We start from the raw sequence: 27,148 nt of genomic DNA, 5'->3' as shown, positions 1-27,148 counted from the left end.
AGGTCTGTTGCTGTGGCCTAGACTGTTGCTATAGCATAGCAGCCCAATGACCAACCATAAATGAAAGAAAACAATCCGATCACCCTGTACCTATCAAGACTCAACTACAGAAGAAGAGGTAGAAAAAAAAATGTAAGAGCCTGAGGAAGATGGAGTGTTATGTATATTTCCTCCAGATTGAACACAACCATTGCTGCACTGAATTAGAGTAGCTGTTATTATCCTTGTGAGATCAGACTACTAACATTCACTCATGGATGGCTGGAGAGGGCTCATGAAGCTCACAGTACTGACGGAGTTTACAAATAAGATCCTAATGAAGCCTCTCCATTCTGTGAGGTTATATTAAGAGGTAAACCATCGTCTGGGAGGGACTCTTCAGTACTGTAGCTTCCTTTAAGTTGCCCAGGTGTGATGGCTATTCTTGGTTGTCATTTTGACACATCTGGGAAGTAGGACCCTCAACTAAGAAACTGCCTTCATCAGACTGACCTATGGGCATGTCTGTGGAGCATTTTCTTGATTGCTAACTGATGCAAGAAGTCCCAGCCCACTGTGAGTGAGTACCATCCCTAAGTAGGTGGACTTGGGCTATATACGAAGTGCAGCCGACCATGAGCCTGAAAGCAAGCCTTGGCTTCCCTAGATGATGAATCTGGAAGATGAAAGAAGACCTTCCCTCCCCAACTTGTTTCTGGTCAGAGTGATTTGTCACATGACAGAAAGATAACTAGGACACCAAGTGAGTCACCCAGAGCAACCCACGCCACTACGCTGCTGCTTTTGTGGTTGTCCATAATTTGCCCAGGGGACTTGCCAGTGATGTAGCTGCCTTTTGAAGTCATGAACGCATATTCATGTCACCCCTATAAACACTTCAGTTACCAACCTGATGGAACAGACCTTTTCTTTAGTCTGTTGGTGTCTACCTGAGGTGAATGGAAGTTTGTTTTACACCTCTTCAGGAAAAGTCATGATAGGTCTCAATCAGCAGCCCAAGCTGATCTTGCATCCACGATCCTCCTGCTTCAAGCTCACGAGTACTGAGATTAAAGGTTAAATCTATCTTCTTTATGAAATTAAGCCAGCTTCAGGCATTTGGTTATAATTAATAGAAAATAGATTACTACAGGTACCGCACTTCTTATGAATTCAAGCGGAATGCTGGTTTAAGTGTATTTTAAATATGTAACCTAATATCATTTTTTTTTTTTTTGGTTTTTCGAGACAGGGTTTCTCTGTGTAGCTTTGCGCCTTTCCTGGAGCTCACTTGGTAGCCCAGGCTGGCCTCGAACTCACAGAGATCCGCCTGCCTCTGCCTCCCGAGTGCTGGGATTAAAGGCATGCGCCACCACCGCCCGGCCTAATATCATTTTTATTAGTTAAAAAAAAAAAAAAAACACGATATATCCAACCAATAAATCCACAATTTAAAATATTTGTTTTACAGAGCTGGCCCGTCTTTGCTACCATGGATTTTTCTGCACAAATTTTGATGTAGCAAAATGAATTTTGACTTCATTTTAAGCTGGATAAGGTTAAAAAGTTAAAGTTAAGATGTAGTTGTCCCGGTATCTTCTTGGGCCAAAATGAAGAACCTATGGCTGAAAAATCAAAGACATCTCAGTCTTAGTTTACAATTTATTTTGCAAAAATTGCCCTCCAATACGAACTACAAATTTTTGCCTCAATCAGGTACCAGACCTCAAGATCTAGTGTACTAGGACTACCTTCCAGTTCTTCCTATGCTGTTCTCTATTCTTCCTTTTGCAGAGAGCTTACCATACACAGCAGTTCCTACCCAAGGGCCAATAGGGCCAAGGGTGTGCCTGACCCAGGCCAGTGGGAACAGGCATTGGGACTGGGAAAGAGGGCACGTCTGAAGCGAGTAGGGGAAGGAGCTCTGAAGGTTCCTGGGCTGCTCTGGGCCCTGAGAGCTGCTGCTCTATCCTAACAAAGGCTTCAGTGCTTTGTCACTGAGTATGGCTTGGTTGTAGCAGATCCACATGGGCTAGTCTAATTGGTTAAGAAAGCTCAGCCTACAATTTTGTAACACATGTTTTATTTATAGGGGATTAAAATTTTGGCATATACATGACACAAGCATTAAGTATAGTACACTTTCCATGATAGAAATTATCATACTGTCCACCAAAATCCCTCAATTCCAGTCACATAATGCATATGCTAAAATGGTACACCTGGGGAGAGAGGGGAATGAATGGCATTTTTGTTTTCTGTTCTGATTTAAGTAACTTCTAAATGCATTCAAGAAATAATAATTTAATGTTCAAAAAGCTTTTAATAAACAAATTCAGGGTAAAATTAGTTGAAATATTTATAATACGATTTCTTCATTACACAGTCTTTTCAATATACAATCAAGATGACACTGCAAAGGGCAAAGGGGGAATCGATTGCACCCACAAGTGAAAAGGCTTTCCTCTGTGATGCTGTTGTGTCTGTATAAACATTTACACTGTCGTAGACACTGGGTCCTACAGGTAATGCAGCAGCATGGGAAGAAGTGCCCCCACAGTGGTCCTCATGCTCAGGCTCATCTTCCCTTTGTCCTACCGCATCTGTCCTCTCACCGCAGACAGCCAGGCTCGCTCTCTTCCACACATTTCACCGAGTAATAGTCCTCATCAAATGCACTCGACATTTACAATTTACACAGCAGTACTCTTCCTATTTGTTCAGCCACATTTCTTCCTGATGGCATTTCCATCTTAGTGTCCTGTCAAGTAATCCTGGGTAGAATCTGAAGCAAAAGAGTCTGCATCCTCATTATCTGAGTCCTCACTGCTGTCGTCGGCAGCTGGCTCTCCCGTGAGAGCTATTCGAGCATAGTCATCAGTGTCTATGGACTTGCAAAAGTGGATGGCATATTTCAGCTTTTCCTCAAGCACCTGCTTACAGGAATACCTGGGCAACTTTAGCAGAAAGAAGCATGTGTAGGACTCAGGAAGGAAGTGGTCAGGAGGGTTGTATTTATCCAGGACCTGTTGGTAGAAGATATTAAATAATAAGAGACTGTGGAAAGGATGAGTAAAACTCTGGATTTGTTTTATTGTGTCCACTTCATTCTTACAGAAACTATGTATTTGGCTATAAATAAAAACTAAAAAGAAAATGAAGAATCTAACCAATTTTAGAAATTAAAAAAAGTAACTCATCCTGAGGACCTGCAATCAAAGAAACAAACCAATGCCACTGTGACTACTGCTCGTCATCAAGCAGTCACATAAGGTGGCCAATGGAATAGCCCCACCCACCAACTTCTAATGGTATGGCAGAACCTGTCACCCAGCTGACACCAGGGCATGAGACTGGGGTCCAGCACATGACCCCCAGAGGACACTCTTTCTAAGAGTATCAGCCCACTTTTTAGACCAAGATACTAAGCAGTAAAAGTGATTTGTTATTGTTTTAGGAGAAAAATTATGTTTGCTGTCAAAGATGTTTCTTAAAGAAGGGTATTTTGATAACCCTGGCCACAGATGTATCTCTACACTACTGCTACCAGGACAAGGAAGAGAGTGTTAGGTCTGGTTTGCCCATCTCAGTGACCTTAGCAGGTAAACTGAGTTCATTAAATCATCAGACTATTGAGTTTTAAGACAAAGCAAACTTGTTCTCAAATGTATGAGCAGTCTCATTTTTCTCATCTAATAGTGAGCATAATATTTAGTGATCTACCTGATTCAACTAGAAAATCAAACAAATGCTTTTTGAATGTGTATTCAAAATCTAAATGCTGGTATAACACCAGCATGCTCTGGTTATGGCTTTGACACACTTTGCAAAGATAGGTGATGGTATTCAAGATCTGTAATTGTAAAATTTTAAGACTTCAAATTATAGAAGTTAGGTATTTTCCATTTTCATTTTTACAAAATCTGTTTTCTTAACTGCTCTGCAGTAGAATACACACAAGGGGCAGGTCACTTCTACTGACATGAATACAGTGCCTTGCAATCCTGATGAGGAGCCTACCTGGATGACGAAGTCTCTACCCCGGAAGTCAGCAATGGTCCTGGGCAGCCTTGTCCGGCCCCAAACAAAGCGAAGAAAGAGGGAGCGTTCTGTGTTAGAGAAAGACTCCATCACCTCCCAGAACCACTGAACCAGGGATGCAGAAGGTTCAATTCCTTTATACGTTGCCACTGACTTTAAAAGATGCAGTGGGATGTCTGGGCTCCCACAGACCTAGAAAAGACATCCTATTAGAGCAGGCACACATTCCCTCTTTTTTCATTTCCACAGGATAGCCCTTTGTTTCTCTAATAAGGTTCCTAAAGACCCAGGTGAACAAGAGCACCACCCTGAACCTCAACATCTAGTGGGCAGGCAGTGAGGGAGGGCACACTGTTTTCATTTCACTTACTATCATAGTCAAGGTTTAGTTTTCCAAAAGGTTTAAAGTCAAAGATCAAATGATGGGGCTGGAGAGATGGCTCAGAGGTTAAGAGCACTGACTGCTCTTCCAGAGGTCCTGAGTTCAATTCCCAGCAACCACATGGTGGCTCACAACCATCCGTAATCAGATCTGGTGCCCTCTTCTGGCCTGCAGTCATACATGCTGTATACATAATAAATAAATAAATCTTTAAAAAAAAAAAAAAGATCAAATGAGTGTGCTAGTGTGCCAAGTCAGTTCTAGGCAGCACAAAGCAGCCACATACCATTGTCTCCAGCTCATATCCAGTGAAAAGAGAAAGAAGGGGTACAGGCACGACTCGGGCCATCCCTTCCCGGACAGCAGCCACTTGCTCATCAAATTCATGGAGTCTTGAAAAAGAACAAAAACAAAATCTTCCTTACACGTGTGCCTACATTTACTGGGCACCTTGCTCTGCTGGTACCAGGCTTTACACACAGTACTGCTACAACGCACACCACAGAGGAGGACTGAGAGGCAAGCTCTAGGTACTGCTCTTCATATACAACACTACTGAGTTCACCTAAACTGGTGACAGGACACAACCTTCATGATTAACTATAGCCACACATACTCCAAGCACAGTACTGGGCAGTGGTGGTGCCACACTTCACCAGAGCTATACTGTCAAGGTACAGGCACTCTTGGGTCTGGTGGAGGCTGCTCTGTCTGTGTTCACATGGCCCTGTCTGTGTCCCTGTTCCTGAGGAGCTGACAAAGAAAGTATAGAGGAGCATAAAGAGGTCTGATATCCTCGTGGGGACTGTCCTCTAAATGAGCACATTGTATTTACCTCACTATCCTACTGAAACCTAGAAATTTCAAGTGAGAATAACAAGTACTCTAAACATTAGCTACCAAATAAAATTTATAACAAAGATCAGCAACAGTGAAGAAAAATTAGCATCTTTTTATATACTATACATCTGGAAAAATGTAGATACCCAAGTAACTATAATCTGTTACTTCTGCAATTTATTAAGTCGAAGCAATTTGAAGGACAGATGACCACAAACCTGTAATTTATTGCCAGCCGGACATACTCTGCACGGTTGTCCAGGGTGATATGTGTGTGCTTGGAGCTTAGCTGGATGTCCTGGCCGCTGGCACTTGGCACTGTGAAGGGCAGGCTCATGGCTTCAAACTCCTCTGAAGTGGCTTCATTGTCACGAATGTACATGAGCCCAGGAATAAAATCTTTATCAACCTGTTAAAGAGGAACACAGTATACATGCTAAATCTGGATTGCTCCCTACTACAGAGCCTAGTCCCAGCCAAGCACACCAGCCATACCTGACTTTATCCGCCTCAGAGTGTCTCTAGAATACAAGGGTATGCAGGTTTCCCCTCACCCCCTCCCCATAAAAAAAGGATTCTCCAAGGAAGTACTTCACCCAAGGAGCTAAAGAAAGATCCAGAGAGTTCTTAAATTAACTGCTGAGAAAATAACTGTCACTCGTGGGTAACAGACACTTCCCTAAACCCTGAAGGGCACAAAGAGCAAGGTAGCTAAGGGACACCAGGCTGAGACTGCCCTATCAGTCTCCGTTCCTGGAAGTCTGAGGTGCAGCATGTGACAGTGATCTTCCTGTCTATCAGGCCACATCAGTTGCTGAGCTCCACAAAGTGCACAGCACACCAACTCTCTCACATTCACACCACTTCATATACCCATGCATGTTAGGTTAGATACCTAGAAAAGTCCAGGCCCCTTAACAAGACCCACAGCCCAAATGAATCACCTCACTGAGGTCTGCAATGGTGAGGCTCATCCCAGCCAGCTGCTTCCACACAGGCTCAGCAAGATTCAGACTCAGAGGACTCCCAGTTCGAATGGCAATGCCCAATAACACCCCTGGTCATTCAAAACAGAAGGTTAGAATACTTGGAATGGATGAGAAGTTGCTTCTCACTTATTCAAACATGCCTTGGAGTATCAGCTCTGCACTGAGATCATAGAGTCTTCTAAACCAGTACCACCCAAACTGAGAGCTAGGCCCACTTTGAAACAGCATGTCCTATTTAAAACTTACTTCCTTTTCTTCCTACAAGAGAAGTTTCTAACTCTTCATATTCTTTTCATACATGGAATTAAACCACAGTGAGCCAATTTTTGTCCCTTTGAGGGCAAAGCAAAGAGATGGATTCCTCCAAGAAGGTGGATATTTCATTAAGGAGTAGTGGTAGAAGAAGAAGCACTCTGGGAGCACTCTGCATAGACCCAGACAAGGAGGGATAGGCCTACTGCAAAGGCCATCTTTTTCCATGCATTCCTGAGTTTCAGATATGTTTAGAACACAAACCTATTATTCAGATCCTCTGTATGCCAAAGAAAGCATCTAACCTTGAGCACACAGTCACACACTGCCCAACTCTGTACATCATTATAGCTATACATCGAATGGCCATAACTTCTCATGGTTCACCACTGTCAAGTCCTTAACACTAAGTGTAAAATGAAGAGCAGCATTTTTTCCCTCCATAATGCTGGTAAATGTACAACATCACTGCACATCACTTTTGTCTACTGTTGACTTGAGATAGACAAGAGAAGCTACATTAACTTAAGGGTGGTCCAGGCCCTCCAGAGCAGTATGATAGACAACTGAGAGGCCCACCCAAAAAGCGGAACATGCTGCAGTGCACAGGTGCCCGGGTGGCAGGGTTCAACAGGTAACAGTCTCTGTTGGCACCAGACTCGTCCCTGCCATTGGGAGTCACAATCAGAAGGGGGGTGAGTCCATTCTGTAGCTCCTCACAAATCTCCGCTATGGACTCGCTGTAGCCACCCCCACAGTCATCCACAGATTCACCTGGAAAGAAAAGAGAGTCAGCAACACCCAACCCCACCTGCAGGAACAGGACCATGCTGTTCTCTACTCCTCTGCAGCTGCTACTGATGCACCGTTCTGCCTGCCATCCCCTAGGCACCCTTCCCACCAAGTAAGTTCTCCAGGGCATGCACAGCCAAATCTCACCAACAAACTTGACTTTCCAGACTCGATGAGGAAGGAGTAGGCTGTCAGGACTGAAGGAACTCATCTTAGCACACATCTGCCCAAAGACAGACTTGGTGCCATCGGGACCGGCTAAGCCACCTTTACTCCTGGAGCGCTTAACCTAGAGAGAAGAAGAATGAAAATATGAGATACTGGGGCAGCAGAAAACACACAACTTGGAAGCAGCTGCACAGAAACCTACCCACGAGATCCTCAAAACTCCTCCCCTTCACTCAGTACTCATGGACTCTCTCTGCACCTGTACACTGGCCCACCCTACCACCTCACAACACTTTGGCTCCTTCTATGTGACACCTGGATGACTTCTGCCATAAGCAGGTCCCTCAGAGGGAGCAATTACCTTATTACCTCTCTCTCTCTCTCTCTCACACACACACACACACACACACACACACACACACACACACACACACAAAATCCATGGACAACTCCCACAGAAACAGAAGGGCTCTGACTCTGACCCTGCACCCCACTCCTGGGCTTCCCACAGCTCCAGTTCTGAGACAGCACCAAACTTCACAGCTTCACTGCCACAGCGCCAGTGGGCTAGGAGGTGATGCACTCAGATCTCTGCTGCAGGCAGGCACTACACAAAACAAAGCAGTCACTCCATTCTGAACATCTGAGGTCACCCTAGTCATCAGGTCATCAGTGACACAGCACAGCAGCTTACTTGTGAAATCTGAACATACTTTCAAACGATGACATACGCCATCATCAATGTTTACATAGGGCTGAAGGCAAGGTGTTGCTACTAACTACGGCTCGGCAACACTGCCTTTGTGTGGATTTTCACACTTGGTACCATCAATGACTACAACTGTAACTACCAACTTCACAACACAGTCCTTCTTGTGGACTGAGACAGATATTCATACACTTACACCAAGTTTCTCTAAAGGCCAAGGCCAGAAATATTAGCTCAGCCGTGGTAACTTCCTGCCGTCTGTTTGCTGTGCTGAGCTCTGTGCAACTCTAGGCACACTCTTCATGCCCATGATTCTTATCCTAAACTCACCAGGAAAGTCAGACCAAGAATGGATGTTGGTGTGGCCTTCACCCCCGCCCCCTCTTTCTAGCCTTAGTCACCTGGTGTGAGATGGTACCAACATGCTCAGTTTAAGAAAAACTGGCTGTGTAAACATATTTTGACTGTGAGTCCTCCAGCAAAACCTCACCATCTTTAGCCAGCTGCAGTGAATTCCAGGTCAAGCTTAATCCACTAGCTTTCTTCAACAGCACAAAGAACCACAATTAAGACTATAAATCTAAAACAAATGACAACAAAACCCCTAACTTCCTACAGAAAGAACTTTTCTCTGTTCACAGCCCCAGCCACATGTCTACAGAGACTACCTCCTTTCAACTGCACAGCAACCCTTAAAAGGATTCCTAATCTCCAGAAAGACAAAGGAGTATGTCCACGGCAGCATAGCTGCCACAGAACAGCCATGGAAAAGCACCAACTACTGGAGCCCAAAACCGAGCACCATGCAGACACGTTCCCAAAACTGACAGTAGATAAACCGACACACAGGCGGCACTTTCTGGGGCCAACAGAAGCACAGGTGACGCTGGCTGACTTTAATTTGACTTTTCCCAATTTTCTGTAATGAGCATGAATTAGTTCTGTAGTAAATTTAAAGGTACTTTAAACCAGGAGTAGTGGCACTATGATCCCAGCACTCAGGAGGCTAAAGCAGGAGGCTGAGGCCAGTTTGGGCTATCCAGAAAGACCTTGTCTCAACAATACCCGCCCCCGCAAAAAGCCTCACCCCTCAACCAAAAAATCATGTTAAGTACTTTTTATGGATAATGGTTTTTCAGAATTTCCTGGTATCGAACAGCATTATTTTCATCACAATAAAAAACTGTCAGGGGCTCCAAGTCCCAGCCCTCCCTGAGAGTCTACTGACAGTTAATGGTTTCTAGGAGCAGAGGGTGTGTGTCACTTTCTTCAACAGGATAGCCACTGACACCTGGTAAACTGCCCCGTGATCCAGCAAATCACCCTAATTAAATTCAGTGGGTCACACAAATTCAAAGACATCAAAGTACAGAGGCATTTGTAGAAAAGAAACAGGTTTCAGCAGGAAAGGGAGTGTAAGAGAGGGTAATGGGGGTGTGTGTGGCTAAAATTCATTATACAAAACAAAAGAAAAACCTCCCCCAGAAGACAACCTGTGTGGGCAGTGTCAATCCCTCCTGAGTCTTCACGTTGCTGGTGCTGTGCAACATCACTTTAGATGCCAACCCCAGGGCAGAGGTCCCACACAGCCAATCTGACTCAGTGCTGGCATCCTGAATTCACTTAGAGATTTATCAAATCTTTACCCCAAGAGTCCAGTTTTGGTGGAAAAACAATTCTATCCCAACATCTGGGGAACTTTCCCCTTAGAAGATCACACTGTATTAACTGCAAGCTCTGGTGCCCCAAAACTATGGATAATGGAGGAGCCCCAGATGTCAGTCTACACTGCACACTGGTCTCACGGTGTGTGTGTGTGTGTGTGTGTGTGTGTGTGTGTGTGTGTGTGTGTGTGTGTGTGTGTGTGTGTGTGTGTGTTTTCTTTTGTAATCTGTCAGTTTTTCTTTTAAACATAGTGAACATTTTAAAAGACAAAATTAAGGACATACAGACAAGTAGCAAACAGGTATTACTGAAAATCTGCAGTGAAAAAAAGACAGCAAGCAGCAGCACGTCCATTGCAGGACCCTCGGCTCCAAGCAGTCAGGGCCTCATTGGTACAGCCCTGAACACCCTAGGGAGACTCCTGGCTCCAAGGAGCCTGTATGTCTGTCTGAGACAGGAACCTGACCCAAGAATGTACAGCTCTCCTTGTCTTGCAAACTTTAGCATGCACGTCATCCAAGGTGGGGAAATAAAAGCGTTTTTATGGGGCTGATTCAACAGCCCATTTATTTGTGCAACTAGATGACCAACTTAGAGCTAGCACTAGATACTGTGATGATCATCACTAGAGACACCAGTTCTACCAATGTGGTCACATGTGCTGTCCAACAAAGGACAAGAGTTTCATCTCTTAATTCAAAATGCCCCCAAGTACAATTCAGAAAAAAATTCTTGTCATGTAATCAACATCAGGATAAAAATCATGTGTTAATACAAAGGTTGAATAACAAAGAATTTGTTCTTCATGGCTCTCTGTTTCCCATCTAAGAGGCGAGGCTAATTTCATTTGCGTATTAAATGTCAAATGCCATGCACTATCATAATAACTAACTGGGATTCCTCTGTATTTCTAATCAAAATTTTCCAAGTACAAGTTTATGTGTACTTAGAAGCAGTGTTAATTCAGAAATGGCCTGCCTTCCCCTTCTTTTTCCTGAGACATTAGCAATACTGGTTTATTAAACTGGAAAACTCAAAGTTGGCTGCTACAAGGCTCAAAGGAATATGAACTGTTCGCATGTAAAAACCACCAGTTACAAGATGACCTAGCTTTGCCTGTAACAAAAATACAAAGGCCACACAGAAGAGGGGGCATTATCACCTTGTGGGGAAAACATGGCTGCTCCTTACTTTACCTTTGTAAATTTCTCTTTGCCTGTGCTTTGGTGTTATGACAGGTAAATATTTCCTATTTTCACATAAATAAAAATACCTCCACCACTCCTAAAGCCTCTTGCATCACAGAGCACTATATACAAGAAGCCTGCTCCTTAAGCCTAGGAGTGCTGTCTTCCCCCCCAAGACCACAGGGACACCTCTTACACCATGGAAGCATCACTTGTACATCTGTCAGAGCAGGGAAGGGAGCTACCTGGATGCGGTTCAGCTCCACCACAGGCCCATGCTGGCGATCTCGCACCATAGTTGCTTGCACTACTTTTCGGAAAGCTGCTTCCTAAAACGTGAAAAACAGACAGTTTAGAGTCTGAAACAGTAATCAGCATGCCAAGAGAAACTATATCACTATTTTATAGCCTCTATTTCTGAAAGTCAGACTTCTTTAAGAAGATACAATGCTGTCCTTTTCAGGGTGTGAGATAGAGCCAATGTAGAGATCCATGTAGAGAACCGGAGTTTGTAAGAATGACTGACCATTGAGGAAAGAAGCAACTCTCTCAGGAAGAGCAGACCAGAGGGCTGGAGCCTTGCAAATACCTGCTCCAACACAGGTCTATTAGACTGAGGCTTCCCTGCCAAACTCAAGTGCAATCGCAGCAGCAGGGTCTTTTAACTGCATCACAAAGCAGCTGTGAGTCAAGGAACTCATGGGTCCAGCCAGACCTGGGGTGGGGAACCTACTGTAAGCATACAATGAATGTTTCATTCGGAGTGAAGATGGCCAGGACAGTGCGGCTATCACACTAAGGATTTGGGCATCACCCATGAAGGGACACTTGAGGGGCATTCAATGGAAACAGTGGGTCTCAGGCCTCTTTGCTAAGGGGACAACAGTGTCCTTTTTCAGAGCTGGGGAGGGAAAGAGCTGTAGAACCACAGGGCCTCCACTCCAATAGATCCTAAGCCCTTCTCTCAGATTAGACTCTTAGGAATTCCAACCCAGGACAGCAGGAGTAGGGACAATAAGCAACTCCAAGCACTAAAGGTAAGAGGAGATTTGGCTTTAGTGGTAGAAAGCCATCCACCAAGCCTCATGCACAGCCTCACCTCATCTGCCTTCCTGCTTGCCCCACTCATACCTGTGGCTGAGTTGCTCCCCCAAGAGAGCATTTTCCTGCTCTGAATCCTTGGTTGCCTAGCTCTCCTCTAGTGATACTGTTGGAATTGTTTGGTGTGTTTTTAAAGAAAAGGTTTTGCAACTGCTATGAAGCTTACACTAGCCCTGAATTCATTATGTAGCCTAGGATGGTCTCAAATTCACAATTCTCCTGCCTCTACCCCCCCCCCCCCCAAGTCCTGGGATTACCATGTATTTATCAACACACCCAACACCTCACTGGTAATCTGAGTCAGAGGCAATAAGACTTCCTACCTTTGCACTGTCTCCTATAACACCCATCCAGAGCCATCTAGCAGAGGCTGCCCAGCTGCTGGGGGCCCTGCAGACACCCACTGTATGATGCCCTCTACTGCCTCATTGTAGGAACCCCAACACCACTGTCCATGTTGTCCCACGTTCAACTTAGTGGGAGCCTACCCCAGAGGTCCTCGCAACCTGTGGGAGGTACACTCCAACTCCCTCACGCAGGGTACAGTCTGCCTCTTATGTTCTTCTGCTTCTGCCCCTTTGCTGCCCACTGTCCTCTCCTCTTTGAAAGATAAAGTAAAAATGACAGAATCAGCTTTGCTATTCTGTCATTATTGAACTTTAACTATTGGGAAAACAGTTGAAATTAAGTTTCTTCCTGCACCTATCAGCAGAGAAGAGTATCTTCCCTTAAACACCATCTTTATTGCTCAGTATTGGGGCACAATGGACATAAAATGCACAGAGCCCTCCTGCTCAATACAACAAAACATCTAAATTTTATTTTATCAGTAAGAATAGCCTACACTCCTTGATAACAACACATATCAAAGAATCCGAGCCCTTTAGGGTGGATCAGTCTTTAACTCACCTTCTGTGCTCCTTTTCTGACACCAAACTCCCATGCCTGCTATGCACTGAGTCCCCTCTAAGATCAAATCAAGCTGCACACCAGAAACTCAATAGCTTACTCTTTTACTTCTCAGCCTGACATTCCCTGTAGGAAGCTCTGATTAATAAAAATGTCAATGGGTCAAAATCCATCCCATGACCTCTAGATGCCAGCATTCCTGATTTTGTCTACTCCCTGTCCCTGTCAAATCAGTTGGCAAGAAATCTCCACCTACACAACCTTGGAGCTTCTGTCCAAGCTCCCAGCCCTCTGCTGGACGTACATGGGAGAAGAAATTACCTAAGGATTTCCCCTCCTGTGTCAGTGGAACTGATCACAAACCTTCAAGGTCAGACAAGCAGAGAAAACCACAAGCACAAGGCTTAGCTTCATGGCTGGTTTTTGTTTTTTTCTTTTTATATATATATATATATATATATATATATATATATATAAATATGTTCTAAGTATTAGAATTGGATGGCATGCAGGAGACACTCAAAGATCATTTGTTGAATGAAATAAAGTCTTTATCTATAGTCCCAGAATAAGGATTTTTGTTGAGTGAAAGTTTACGGAAGGTAACAGTGCTCCTGTCCCACAGACTGCTACAAAGTACCTTTCCCTGAGATATTAAGATCCCTCGCAGAGTGTCAAAGCCAACTGAAGGCCCAAGTCCAGTTTCATCAAGAGAGCCCTCTAGGTCAAACATGGGGATACAGGGACAAAAGAGCTCTGAGATGTGATGCAGCAGCAGCAATCGGTTCCTTAGGGCAATGATGGGGATCTCCTGCAAATGGTTGTACTCCATGGGTACCTGAAACATCAAAGTTTCACTAAGTCCACTAAGTGGCAAAAGCATGGAAAGCCAAAATACAGCCTTACGATTTCTGAAATTAGTCTGAAAACTCCCATTTTTTTCTCTAGCTAGTTTGATTACTTGAGACAAATAATGTAAACATGGAAGAATGTTAGAAGTATTAGTTTATAGAAATAGATTTACCAAGAAACATGGGCCACATATACTATCAGTTATTCTATGTGGTTTATTGGCTGGTATCAGTATTAAGGCCCTTTTTCTCTATCCCTTTTTGTTCTCCTGTGGATTGAACCCAGGGCCTCGTGCATGCCAAGCAAGTGGGCATTCTAACATTATGTTATGCTCCCAGCCCAATATTACAGTTATTAATGCCACTGCTTTGTGGCATTATAAACCGAACTGTTACCAGTGCAACACCTCTATAAACATGTAATTCAAGAAGGCACCATATGTTGTTGGACCTGCATGATAGTTAACTGTAACAGTGTCCTCCTATTCTGGCACACCTACCCAGATAACACTGACCTGTGCAGGGAGCTTGCCGGCACTGGCTGGCTTGCTGGTTGACCAGGCGAGGGTGTGTGCAGAACCACAGGCCACACGGTTGACCTTCTTACCCTGAAGGGCAGCTACCAATCGAGGTCTCTGAATAGCATTTGTTGTTCCATCCCCTAGCTGCCCCTCATCATTGTCACCCCATGTGTAAACTTCACCTGAGGGAAGTAAATGTAAAGAACTTAGACAGAGGGGCAGTGAATGCACAACCCCAACATCTTCCCATCACACTGGCAGCACTTACTGCCCTTCTGTTTTGTTAGTGTTCACCTCCCTAAGCATTAGCTTCTTGATGTCACCACACACTAATCGCACTACTATCCAGAAGTAAGCACACTTCCCAGAACTCCCTTTAGCACCTCTTGGCCAATACACCTTCTTTAGCTTGGTCTAGTTCATTAGTTCACTAGACCAGGTATGCAATAGCAGCATTTCTCCATCAGATCAAGTAACATAGAACGTAAGGAAATAGTCGTAAAAATCTAAACAGCTCCTGAATGCTAAACAGAGGAAGAAAAGTCAGTTTTTAAGAGGAACAAAATCCATGTGTTCAAAGGAACCCTTTCCTAGTTATTCATAACCTAGGCATAAGCTTCATCATTCACAACATTGACCATACTTTTTGGGTCCATGCTGGACCCAAACAGTGAAGTACTATCCACCTACCATCCTCTGTGCAGCACACACAGTGCAGGGAACCAGTGGCGATGGCAATGACTTTCTTTCCCTGCAGCCCCTGGACCTGCCGAGGTCTCCGAACGTGGTCATCAGATCCATGGCCCAGCCGATGATAATCACCTTTGCCCCTGCATAAAAAGAGAGCATGGAACTTACTGAGCTATGGTCATTTGCATTCCACCCTGCCACCATCATGGTGTAAGCTCTACACCAGCATCCGAATCATAGCCTGGCACAGAAGTCAACAAGAAGGGACTTAAAATAGTTCCAATGGTTTTAGGGGCTGGAGAGATGGCCCAGCTATCAAGTGAACTTGCTGTTCTTCCAGAAGACCTAGGTTTAATTCTTAACACCAACATGGTAGCTCACTGTCATCTCTAACTCCAGAACCAAAAAAAAAAAAAAAAAAAAATATGATGCCCTCTTCTGGCCTCTGTGGGTACCAGGCACACATGCAGTACACAAGACATACATGCAGGCAAAATACCCAAACAAAATTAAGGTTTTTTTAAACTATGGTTACAGTGAGATTGAACAAACAGAATCTGACATACCATGTATAAACAGCTCCAGATTTGGTAAGAGCCACAGAAAACTGAGATCCACATTCCACTTTAACTACTCCAAGGCCAGTGAGAGAATCAATCTAGAAAGAGAAAAAATTCAATCAGACAGGCTCTATCAAGGTTAGTGCTGACTGCTGCAATCACAGTGAGACTTAACTAAATCTATTAAGAACTCTTAAAATCTGTACTTGTGTAATATATATATTTGGTTTTTTGAGACAGAGTTTTTCTGTGTGTAGCTCCAGCTGTCCTGAACTCTGCAGACCAGGCTGGCCTTGAACTCACAGAGATCTGCCTCCTGAGTGCGGTTTTTAAAAGTGTGTGCCACCACCAACCAGTGATTATGTAGAATATTTAATATAATATTAAAATTAACATCTAACAAAACCAAAGTAATTTCAGGAAGGAAGCAGAAATATGTGACGTTGTCACAGTAAGGCCTAGGATATGTCACCAGGTGAAGTCTAAAGTCTTCTTTCTCCAAGACTGACATGAAGGTACCAGTCTCCAGGAAGCTCTGTGCTTGTCCTCATCTGTGCCAGCACTGTCAGAATCCGAGATCCACAAGGAAGCAACCCCAGACAGCAGGGGAGAGATGGCCAGGAACACTGGGCTCCTATCCATCCACCCAGGTCAGCATCATGAACACGCCCCCAGTTAGCAACCCTGTGACCTGTTTTGACACCATATACATCAGGTGTCTAACCTCTGCATCCTGTGTCAGAAATCCTATCGGGCCTCACTTCACTGGTCATCACTTCTCCTTACCCCACAAACTTTGCTCCTTGTGATCTCCATGTATGTCTTCCTACTTATTTTCCTATGTTTCATTTTAAAATTAACTAAAACTTCATTCTCTTAATTAGTCTCTCTGGATCTCCTGCCCTGTCACAGTGCCACCAGTAATAGACTCCTCTAGATTTTCCCATGTCCAACATCCTATGCTCAAATGCAGAAAGCCTTCCTTAGTTAGTGAAATAAAGAAGGCAACCCATTTTCTTTCATAAAAGTAGAAATCCTGAGCAACCTATAAGGAGGTTACAGTATATATGTGTACTGGAAACGAGAAAGGGCTGCAGATGAGGAAAATGGGGGCCACCATGGGATATACATTCAGCATCTCAGTGTGAGTGAGGGAGAGGATTTTTCCTTCTAGACAGTCTCATTCTATAACACAAGTTAAGGTGTGAATTTACAACTGGAATACTGTGATTACAGCATATACTGCTATGCCTCACCATGAATTTTCATTTTAAAAATTTAAACTGACTTAGACTGAAAAAGTCATCCTGAAATCAATAGCAGTTGTACTGAAAAGAACAACTCCAAAACAAACAAACAACAAAAAAAAGCTATGTGGTTGGACCCAGCAGGACCTCCCTTGAATAAGGGCCTCTCCTATAGAACCACCTGGTCAGATTCCATCCCAGGGTGCCTATGTGTCTCTGAGCCTCTCTGTTCACGTCTGTGCTCAGCAAGGAAGGACACTGAGCACACCCAAGTCCCAACTATACTACACCACCACTTTTACATACCGCAGGGCACAGAGTAAGTGATCTAACACACTGACCACCTAAACACATTGGTCCCTTCAATCTCTACATCTACCCACCGAAGACATCATATCAGTCTGACAGCATTAAGAAATTGCCTAGTCATTCACTCCCTAAAAACAAACAAACAAACAAAAAACGACACAATGGTCCCTAACTTAGGCCTATGGAGTTGGCAGCACATGGCCCCTTCTCTTTGCTTCTGGAGCTCCATCAGATCCACTAGAAGCAAGTTCTTGTCTCTGTCCTACATTAGATGATATGGCCCCTATTTACCACTGTAAACTGAGAGTGGAAGCAGTGTCAGGGCCATACCTCAAACCCATCCACAAACTAAGTAAAACCACAGGCTCTTTGGAACCCTGCTGTACTGCATGCCTTTCCCAAGCAGACACAAACAGCACTGAAGGTATCCAAAAGTCCTGGCCCCGTCACTCACTTTTTACTCCTGTGTACTTCCTGCCATGAACAGAATGCTCCTGAGAAGCACACTCAAGGGAAAGCAATTGGAGATCTGGGTTGCACACACAGGAAATACCTTCATGGGCACTTTGCAACCATCACTGCCTCCTCTGCCAAGCTTGCCATAGTCTCCGTCTCCCCAGGACCAGACAGTATCGTCATCAGTGAGGCACAGTGTCTGGGCATCACCACTGCCACAGGCAATGTCTATGACACGGTGGCCCTGTAGCGCTTCCACCTTTAGGAAAAGAGAATGCGGGACTCAACTGACAGTGTACAACGGCAATCACTGGGAAAAGGGGGCTTTATAATAGTATTGCCACTTTATCAATGTTAGATTTCACAAAGAAAAAACTTAGTAATTCTTTAAGATAGGAATGCATTCCTCTATTTGAACAATATAAATCTGAACTGTAGAAAGTAGGCATCAGGGTCCCAGTGAACCAACCATGCACCACCATGAGCACTGCTCATTCACTCCTTAGTAAGGAATGTATATGTACCAAGATAGTTTATTCCTGTAAATAAGAAAACACAAACCATTGACCCTAAAATAAAAAGAACACAGCACCAAAGACAAACTGCCCCCAACCCACTTCAACACTATGGCAGAAGCAGACACTCGAGCCTAGACCTGGGCCTTTAAACCCAGTACCTTCTCACCAGTTTTGGCTTTAACTGGTCCTCACTGTCACTGTGCCCCAGGCGGCCATATCGGCCTTTGCCCCATGTGTAGAGGTCCCCAGCTGCTGTGACACAGGCACTATGGGCTCCACCAGCAGCAACATCAACCACTTCAATTCCTCTTAGGGACTCAATGACACGAGGGCGGTCACACGGGCTGCAAGAAATAAATACGACTCAAATATAGTTTTATTCTTACACATTTTAAAATTTGAACAAAAAAATTTCAACATTTCTGGTTGCTACTTATTTATTCAATGTGTGCCTCTAAATATCCCTTCTCAGCCAAGTGATTATTACATCAATAAAGAAGAACCATTTCTTCATTATTTCAAGATTTTCTATCAAAATTTCAGGATTTTCTATTTTCCTTTACAGAGTAGCTGAATGCCAGGAATAGGGCTTTCGAAGCTTTAAGTCAGGCTCATGATGTGGTTTTGTGTTTTTACAAGGCCTATGAGCCAGAGATTGCTGTTTGTGTGTAGGTAGTGGTAGGTGTGGGGGCAGGAGAGGTACCTGGCCCTTAATCGGTCTGCTCAACATGCTATATGACTACTGTGTTCTTTTTATATTGACTCACTTTCTTGTGCTGACCCAATCTAAGAATTCTGGCATAAATGCCACTTGATCATACAGTATTGTTCTTTTGTACACTGTTGGATTTGATTTCTTAAGCTATTAAGAATTTTTACTATGTATGTAGATGTAAGATATTGATTTGTATTTTCCTAATAATGTCTGAGTATGGTTTTAATAAAGGTAAAGCTATCTTTTAAAAAAATGAGTTAAAGACTGTAGTGTGGTGGTTGAGAATTTACCCAGCATCCTAAAGGCCCCAAAACAAACAAACAAACAAAAAGACAAGTTTAGTGATGCACATCTGTAATACCAGGAGGCTAGGCAAGAACCTAACCTATCACAGATTTGAGACCAGCCTGGGTTATTTTAAATAGCAAAATCCTGTCTCCAAAAAGAAAAAGGAAAGAACAGTAACATAAAATAAAAAATAAAAAAATCAAGAATTCTCCTTTTTCTTCAATGTCCTCAAAAAGTAGGTTATATTATATCAGAAATCACCAGTCATTTGGTTTGGAAGATATTTGGTTTGGGAAATGTATCTTCAGGAAATTAATATTTTGAGTCTGTGCATTGTTGGGTTTTTTTGTTTGAAGTTTGTCCAAATCTTTAAAAAGTCAGGTTTGTTGCCATAAAGCTGTTCATTAAACTGTGGTTTCTGCTCTGTTTAAGATAGTCCTCAATGGCCTAGATTCACTATGTAGACCACAGACAGGCCTGGAATTAATCTGTGACCACTACCCTGCCTCTACACCCAAGCACCTTGACTACAGGAAAGCATAATCACACTTGGTTGCTGCTCTAGGTTTTCTGTTTGCTTTTTGCTGTGGTGGTTGTTTTGTTTGTTTTGATTTTAAAGATTTCGTGTATTTCGGTGGTCCCAGAGACTGAGCTCAGGCCCTGGGATAAGTTAAGAAGGTGGGCAAATGCTTTAACCACTAAGCTACATACTAAATACTTGCAAACTATATAAGAAACCCCTTCAGCAGCAGTTGGGCAGTGGTGGCACACGCCTTTACTTCCAGCACTTGGGAGGCAGAGGCAGGTGGATCTCTGTGAGTTCCAGGCCAGCCTAGTCTACAGAGCTAGTACCAGAGCTACATAGAGAAACCCTATCTTGAAAAACCAGAAAGAGAGAGAGAGAGAGAGAGAGAGAGAGAGAGAGAGAGAGAGAGAGAGAGAGAGAGAACTGCTTCACATCTCTTAAATTCTTCTGACCTGAAATCTCACTCTCTGTATTTTTTGTTTTTCATTTTTCGAGACAGGGTTTCTCTGTGTAGTTTTGGTGCCTGTCCTGCATCTCACTCTGTAGACCAGGCTGGCCTCAAACTCATAGAGATCTGCCTATCTCGGCCTCCCAGAGTGCTAGGATTAAAGGCGTGTGCTACCACCGCCCAGCCTGAAATCTCTTTTTACCAACAGTCTTGATAGAAGTTTTCCTGGTTGTATTTTCCCCAAAAAACTGGCTTTCCTACTCTCTCCTGGCTTTCTACGCTAAGGATTCTGACAACCTCTTTTCTGCTCACTTTGAGTTGCATTTGTCCTTCTTCCTATAGGAATTCCTATAGTATAGTGTATTACATCACAGTTTTGTACCATTTTTATTATTGTCTTAAGTGCCACTTCACATTATAAGTTTCCTTCTAAGTACTGCTTTTGCTGGATCTCACATATCTGGGTAAGTCAATTTCACTTTCATTCTGTTTAAAATTATTTTTGTTTTTTCATTCATTCTCTGATCCATCAGTTATTTTGATGTTTTAATTGCTTTTCTTCCTCTTGGCTAAGGCTGAATACAGAAATGTTTTATTTGCTTTCCAAGCATTAGGGGACAATTTCCAAAGATCCACAATTGATTTCCAGTTTAATTTCCATGTAGACAAGAGAATAAACTTTGTATAAACATAAATCCTTTTGCCATACAAAATCTGCTATTTTGTGGTCCAGTGCATAGTCTATACTGGTTGGTGTTCCATGCACATATAAAAAGATTAGAATTTTGTTTGGCACAGTTTTCTAAAAATGTTAATTAGATCAAGTTGGTTGGCAGTTAGCCAATTTTTTTTATCCATTTCATATTTTTAATCTTCTCATTTTTACCAATTATGAAAGGGTATTGAAAAACCATGACCATAGGGGTTTGTCTAATTTATCCTTGCAGTTCTAGCAAATCTTTTAATTATTATTTTTTTTGTCTCCAAGTATGCCTGTGCACAACATGAGTGCAATGCCCTCAGAGGCCACAAGTGGGTGCTGGTGATGGTTGTGAGTCACTAGTTTGTTGCTGGGGATCAAATGTGGGTCCTCTGGAAGAACAGTTGGTGCTCTTAACTACTGAGTCATCGCTCTGGCATATTTTTACTTTCGTCAATTTGCAGTGTCTAATAGGAGTCTAATATTAACATGTACTGTTTTCTTGATGACCTGACTACTTGATCATGAAGAAACAATTTAATCCATGCCAATATTCTCTGCTGTGAAAACGTATTTTGCATGATATTAATGTAAATACTGTGGGTTTGTTTCCTTTTCATTAGTATTAGCATGGTATACATTTCTCCATCATTTTGACTTTATTTTTGTGTGTGCAATGCACATGCACATGTGTGGGTGTGGCAACCACAGGACAATCTTGCATGTCATTCTTCAGAGGACACCCACCTTAGTTAGTTAGTTAGTTAGTTAGTTAGTTAGTTTTTGAGACAGCGTCTCTCACTGACTTGAAACTTGTCACGTCTGCTGAGCTGACTAGCCACTGAACCTCAGGGCTGCCTGTCTCTGCCTCCTCTACACTGGAGTTAACATGCATATGCCACTATGCTCCCTTGGTTTTGTTTTTGGTTTTTTAACATGGGTTCTGGGGGTCAAACACAGGTCATCAAGCACGCAACAGACTGAACCATCTCCCCAAGCCTGCATCTGCCTTCTGAGTATTCAGATCATTCCTTCTGATGTAAATATACTTGGCTTTAAGATCTCACCTTGCTGTATGTTTTCTACTTACCTATGTTTTATGATTTCATGCCTATTTTATTACTTTATTTCTGCTTCTTACCCCTTTAATATTTCTTTAACCTACCTCAGCTTAATCAAACCCATCCCAACTGCTATTCAAATTCTACTGTCAGTTTACTTTGGTGCAGTCTTTTTTCCCTCCTCGTGTTTCTTTAAGATTATTGTACCTGTGAGTTCAGAGCTGCTAGTCAATTCTGCATTTCAGTTATTTCTTAAAAATCTCCCATTCCCTCTCTTAAGTGCTCTTTTGGACACACTAAGCCACATGGCACTGTCCCAAGTTCACTGGTGTTCTGTCATCTGCACATCCCTTTTCCCTGTGCTTTCACTCTGGGTAGTTTCTATTGTCCTGTCTCCCAGTTGACTGGTCTTTTTTCTATCACATTTATTCGGGCATTAATTTCATATAATTTACTTTTTTTCCTTTCTGTGAATGTATTTTTCATCTTTAGGATTTTTAATTTGGGTATTTAAATAATTTTTAGGCTCTACTTAACAAGCTCAAGCTTTTACATGCTTATTCACAATATGGTATGTGATTAAAAGAAAAGTCTACCACAGTGGCATTTCTGAATCAGTTTTGATTGACTAGTTTTTGTTCTCATATGTTCTTCTGCATTTTTTGAGTGGATACAGGACATTGTAAAGTTTACCTTGTTAAGAGTTTGTTTATATTCATAAAAATAATTGAGTTTTGATCTCTATTATTTATAAAAATGGTTTTAGTTTTTAAGTTTTAGTGGAGGAACCGCAGCCTACAGTATATGATTCATTTTCTCCCCTGCTAATATATACTTATATATTTATTGATACATGAGTGTTTTGTTTGAAGGTAAGTGTAGCATATGCGTGCAGTGCCCACAAAGGCCATAATTCCCCTGGAATTGGCGTTACAGATGGTTGTGAGTCTCCAACAAGGGTGCTGGGAACCAAACCCAGGTCAAAAGTGCTCTTAAGCCATCTCTCCAGTCCTTAGTTATTACTTTTTGTACTCTACCTGCATATGAATTATAAGGGTTCTGGGAGTTCTAACTCCTCTGTGAGCACCAAGGAAAGTTTCTTTTGATCACTTGCAGTGGTTTGCTCTTAGGCTTCACATGATTGCCTTCCTGGGTTTCACAGGTCTCTGGGCTCTCTGTACAGCTCTCACCTACGCTGTGGTACTCGCTGCCTATTCTACCTCTTTCGGCCTCCTCTGCTCTCTCGTTCTGTCATCTCTAAATCAAAGGATGCTGCCATCATCTGCCAGGGCCTCTCCTTCCTGCTGTGGCATGGAAACTGTCTACAGATGATCTACTGGGGTAACTTTTTGAACTAGCCTTCTTTGTTTCCTATTTCTTGGGGAATTCTATATTGCTGCCTCATATTCAGTGTCTTCAGGGCTGCTGTATATTTTGCCTGGTGATTTTAGTTATTTCTAAGCTACATCTCCATTTCTACTTTGGTGGTAGATGAAACCAATTTTTCAAAAACAACTGAGTCTGGTTCCTTCCCCATCACTTGTGCTATCTCTTCTATACTTATGATTTTGGTATCATGTAACAAATGCCCAATGTGATTCATTCAGTGGACAGTAGCAAGGTGAAAGACGAAAAGATGCTTAGTATTTGTAAAACTTGTGAATAAAAACTTCAAGACACAATGCTTCCCTTCCAGTACAGGAGTCATAACAGGTAAACTCACATACAGTGACCTGTGGACCTATTTCTGACAAATAATCCATTAACATTGTTTAACTTAAGCAGGTTATTGCAAGTGTTCTAAAAGGCAAAGATCAACACACTGTACCAGCACTAAAACAAAGCAAAGAAAACATACTGAAAATGATATTTTCACACAATACCTTCTGTTGCCATGCCCCAACTTCCCATCTTCTGCCTCACCCCACGAGTAAACTTCTCCTTCTGAAGAGAGAGCAAGGCAATGCTTTCCTCCTGAGTTCACAGCAACTTTCTTAATGAACACATGCTGAATAGACTCCAGTAACGTTGGGGTAGACACTGACTCTGTCCCTCCGATCCCCAGTCTTCCACCAGCACCATAGCCAGTAGCATAGAGCTAAGATGAGAAAACATAAATATTCCTGTATTTAGTAATTGCCCAAAAGAAATAGCATTCTGTACATTTTTACACCAGAGAAAATTTAACTTAAGGTTAAAAATCATAGGAAATTTTAAGATTTTATATATTGCTATGGCTTCGAGAAATATTCTCTAAATGTCTGTGTGTAAAAGCCTTGGTCTCTAGGGTAGTACTAATAAGAGATATTGGGGATTTTGAGATGAGACCTCTTAGAAGAAAATCCTATAGGTTAATGGTGGATGTCCACAAGGTGCAACTGCAGGACCGCCCTCTCCCCGCATCCAATGTTGTACCCCAGTTTCCAACTGTAAGCATAGAGCCCCCTTCCTCTCATTCGAAAGATAAACTGTAAGCAGGCAAACCGAAAAGTAACAAAGATTCACTTACAGATCATAGCTATCTACAGACTCATGAGCTGCACTACAGAGAGAAGAGACAACTGACAGAATCAAGTACTGACGATTTTTAGAAGAAATACAGCTAACAGATGTAGTGCACTTCAAAATAAAAATATGTATAAAGTAGTTAAGGTATATGTAAAGATTATACAGAAATATGTAAGAATGCTCCCTGCTTTTGGTGATATCATAAACATTCTTCAGAAAGTTTTTAAATACAAGTCCTTATATATACAAGAACCAAACAAAATATCTACTCATAATTTTCTCAAATGTTAACGACAAGAAAAAAAAAAAAATGCAGGGTTGGGGATTTAGCTCAGTGGTAGAGCCCTTGCCTAGCAAGCGTAAGGCCCTGGGTTTGGTCCTCAGCTCTGAAAAAAAAAAAAAAAAAAAAAAAAAAAAAAAATTGTACCCTTACCTTCCCATCGGCTGTCACAGCAAAAAGTGTCTGCTCTCCTCCAATTAACTGCACTGGTCTGAGAGTTGCAAGTGCTTCACATGGAGTGGGGACTTTCACTTTTGCACCTTCAATTCCTCCAAGCTGCCCCCTATGATTATGTCCCCACCCATAAATGGTTCCACTACCACCAGCAGAGAGAGTCCAATCATCTGGCCGCCTACAAGAAACATCAAAAGAACATTTGATGTAAACATTTGTGTAAGAGTTTGTATAAACACTTACACACAACATTGTCTCTTGGTTCTGAAGTAATACCTGTTCATCCACTGCACAAGCTGTTCATCCTGTTCTCTTTTAAAGATGCTGTGGCTTTCATGGAGAACATCCATATTTTCACTATCTGCCATTAACTCACGAATTTTCTTAGCAACCTACAAAACATTATAATGGGATTATAAATCAAACAAATTAAGTTGGGTGTGGTGATTCACACTTGCAACCCCAGAACTTGTGAGGCAGAGGCAGGAGTTTAAGGACATCCTGGGCTATTGAGTGAGCTCTAGTCCAGTCTAGGATATAGTGTGAGACCTTGACTTAACCTTTCTTCCTTGAAAAAGAGTAAAAAATAATTAAGGTAAGAAAACAAGTGGAATCTTTAAATGGGAGTATGACAATATACCAACATCAGCATGATGATTTTATATTTAGTATGAAAAATCAGTATTTTCACATCAACTGTGAGATGGTAAAAACGTCCATACCATATCATTATATCTTAGTTACTTTGCTAAAATTAATGTTAATTGAAATTCATGTGTTATAGTACTCATTTTTATCTATGAGTTTCTTTATGATATTTCTTAGTAAAACAAACTGTGTCTTATTATATTGGCATCATTTTCATTATATTCACATCTCAAAAGCAATTCAAAAAATAAAATAAATGTTTTTGTTTTTGTTTTTTTTTTTACCTCATCAAGAAACAGACGAGGCAATGGGGTTCGTTTGTCCAGGGCCACAGCAACACGGGAGGCCATACAGTATCTTCGGAACCAAGCCCACTTATGGGTCTCAGCACAGCAAGGGAGTGTGTCTAATTCCAGGTCACAGGCAAGAGCTACTAGCACCTGCAGTCAACAAAAATTTGCAAACAGAGGGATACTCAGAAACACAGCTAATGTTTGAGCAAAGGCCACTGGCTGCCATTCCAAGACTTGAGGACAATTCCTCAAGTGAGTTTCTAGGAACACAACAGCTTCTGGAGACACAGGGCCCCAGACCAACAACTGCTACAACATTCACAGAATAAAAAAACTATCAGCATCTATGTCTCAAAACATGCTAATATGAGAAAACAGCTTATGAGATAAAGGCTTTGATCACATAACCACTTCTTGGGATGTATTTCATATAACCCTTCGGGAATAGTAAGGACTGCTCCCAAAGAGCCATACTACCATAACAGCTCCCAGTAGCTCTCCCAAAGAGCTACAGACTACTGCTTTACAAATAAGTCAAACATTACCTTAAAGAACGGGCTGTGGAGCAGCTGCTTGCCACCTCTCACAATAGGATCTTCATATTCAAACTGCCTTTGCAAAGCTTCTGGAAGGCCTTTCACCAAAGCAGCAAGAGCACTGCCTGTAAAGCTCTTAAAAGCAACAAAACAATATTCTATTATAGAAATCCAGAATGCAGTGGAGATCCAGGTTTGTTTAGTTCCTGTAAGTAAAGGGTTTTACATCCCCTAAAAAAATGAGTATTTAAATTCTCAATCAGATAAAAGTGTATGTCTAAAATGAAAAAGAAGTGTCAACATTCAGAATGTTTAGTATTGGTTTAGAAAGCCACTCTCAGGGAACTTACCCTCTCTGGCATACAAATCCTGCCCATCTTCTCCTATGGTTAGAAACAACCAGAACGGAACCACCTCATATCGTACAATAAAAGGGATGTGGGCAGTCAAGCTTGTAAAGTCTAACATGGACCTATGTTCACAGGGGTCAATACACACAGGCTTTAAAACAAAAATTAGCCCAGCTTAAACTTAGCATGAGAAGAAGCCTGGATGTACCAAAAGTCGTCTGATACTTGGACAGAATTCCCAATTCTCCTTGCTGGTTTAGGGGTTTTGATGATTAAAGAAGCACATTTATTCCCTCAAGGGTTAAAGGTCTAGAAACCATAATGCTTCATACCAAAGCTCTGGTTTCCCCATCATTTTCTCCCAGCAGCCTGTTTATGTTAATTGACTGCCCAAATTCTGTGGTGAGCAGTCTCCTCAGTCTCTGAAGAGCCCACATCCTATGGCTGGCAGCTGA

The 27,148-nt window shown here is 42.4% G+C and overlaps 1 protein-coding gene across 1 annotated transcript in view; it reads right to left on the bottom strand.

Moving 5' to 3' along the window:
* Positions 1-2,045: 2,045 nt before the first annotated feature.
* Positions 2,046-27,148, bottom strand: part of Herc2 (HECT and RLD domain containing E3 ubiquitin protein ligase 2) — a 191,645-nt gene continuing 166,542 nt past the window's right edge. Inside the window, exons 74-93 of the mRNA XM_037198198.1 lie at positions 27,026-27,144; positions 26,353-26,478; positions 25,799-25,954; positions 25,143-25,258; positions 24,846-25,044; positions 23,788-24,002; positions 18,333-18,510; positions 17,746-17,907; positions 15,643-15,734; positions 15,077-15,216; positions 14,381-14,568; positions 13,655-13,852; positions 11,250-11,333; positions 7,423-7,564; positions 7,063-7,257; positions 6,187-6,299; positions 5,461-5,651; positions 4,689-4,794; positions 4,000-4,212; positions 2,046-3,005 (exon numbers count right to left, since the gene is read on the bottom strand). Of these exons, the coding sequence (XP_037054093.1) occupies positions 2,733-3,005; positions 4,000-4,212; positions 4,689-4,794; positions 5,461-5,651; positions 6,187-6,299; positions 7,063-7,257; positions 7,423-7,564; positions 11,250-11,333; positions 13,655-13,852; positions 14,381-14,568; positions 15,077-15,216; positions 15,643-15,734; positions 17,746-17,907; positions 18,333-18,510; positions 23,788-24,002; positions 24,846-25,044; positions 25,143-25,258; positions 25,799-25,954; positions 26,353-26,478; positions 27,026-27,144 (3,206 nt within the window). The 3' untranslated portion in view covers positions 2,046-2,732. The remainder of the gene's footprint in view (positions 3,006-3,999; positions 4,213-4,688; positions 4,795-5,460; positions 5,652-6,186; positions 6,300-7,062; positions 7,258-7,422; positions 7,565-11,249; positions 11,334-13,654; positions 13,853-14,380; positions 14,569-15,076; positions 15,217-15,642; positions 15,735-17,745; positions 17,908-18,332; positions 18,511-23,787; positions 24,003-24,845; positions 25,045-25,142; positions 25,259-25,798; positions 25,955-26,352; positions 26,479-27,025; positions 27,145-27,148) is intronic.

The sequence above is a fragment of the Peromyscus leucopus genome, chromosome 1 (genome assembly GCF_004664715.2).
Source record: "Peromyscus leucopus breed LL Stock chromosome 1, UCI_PerLeu_2.1, whole genome shotgun sequence".
In the NCBI taxonomy this organism is placed as follows: Eukaryota; Metazoa; Chordata; class Mammalia; order Rodentia; family Cricetidae; genus Peromyscus; species Peromyscus leucopus.
The sequence above is the reverse complement of the archived record's forward strand: the minus strand, read 5'-3'. Positions and strand labels throughout refer to the sequence as shown.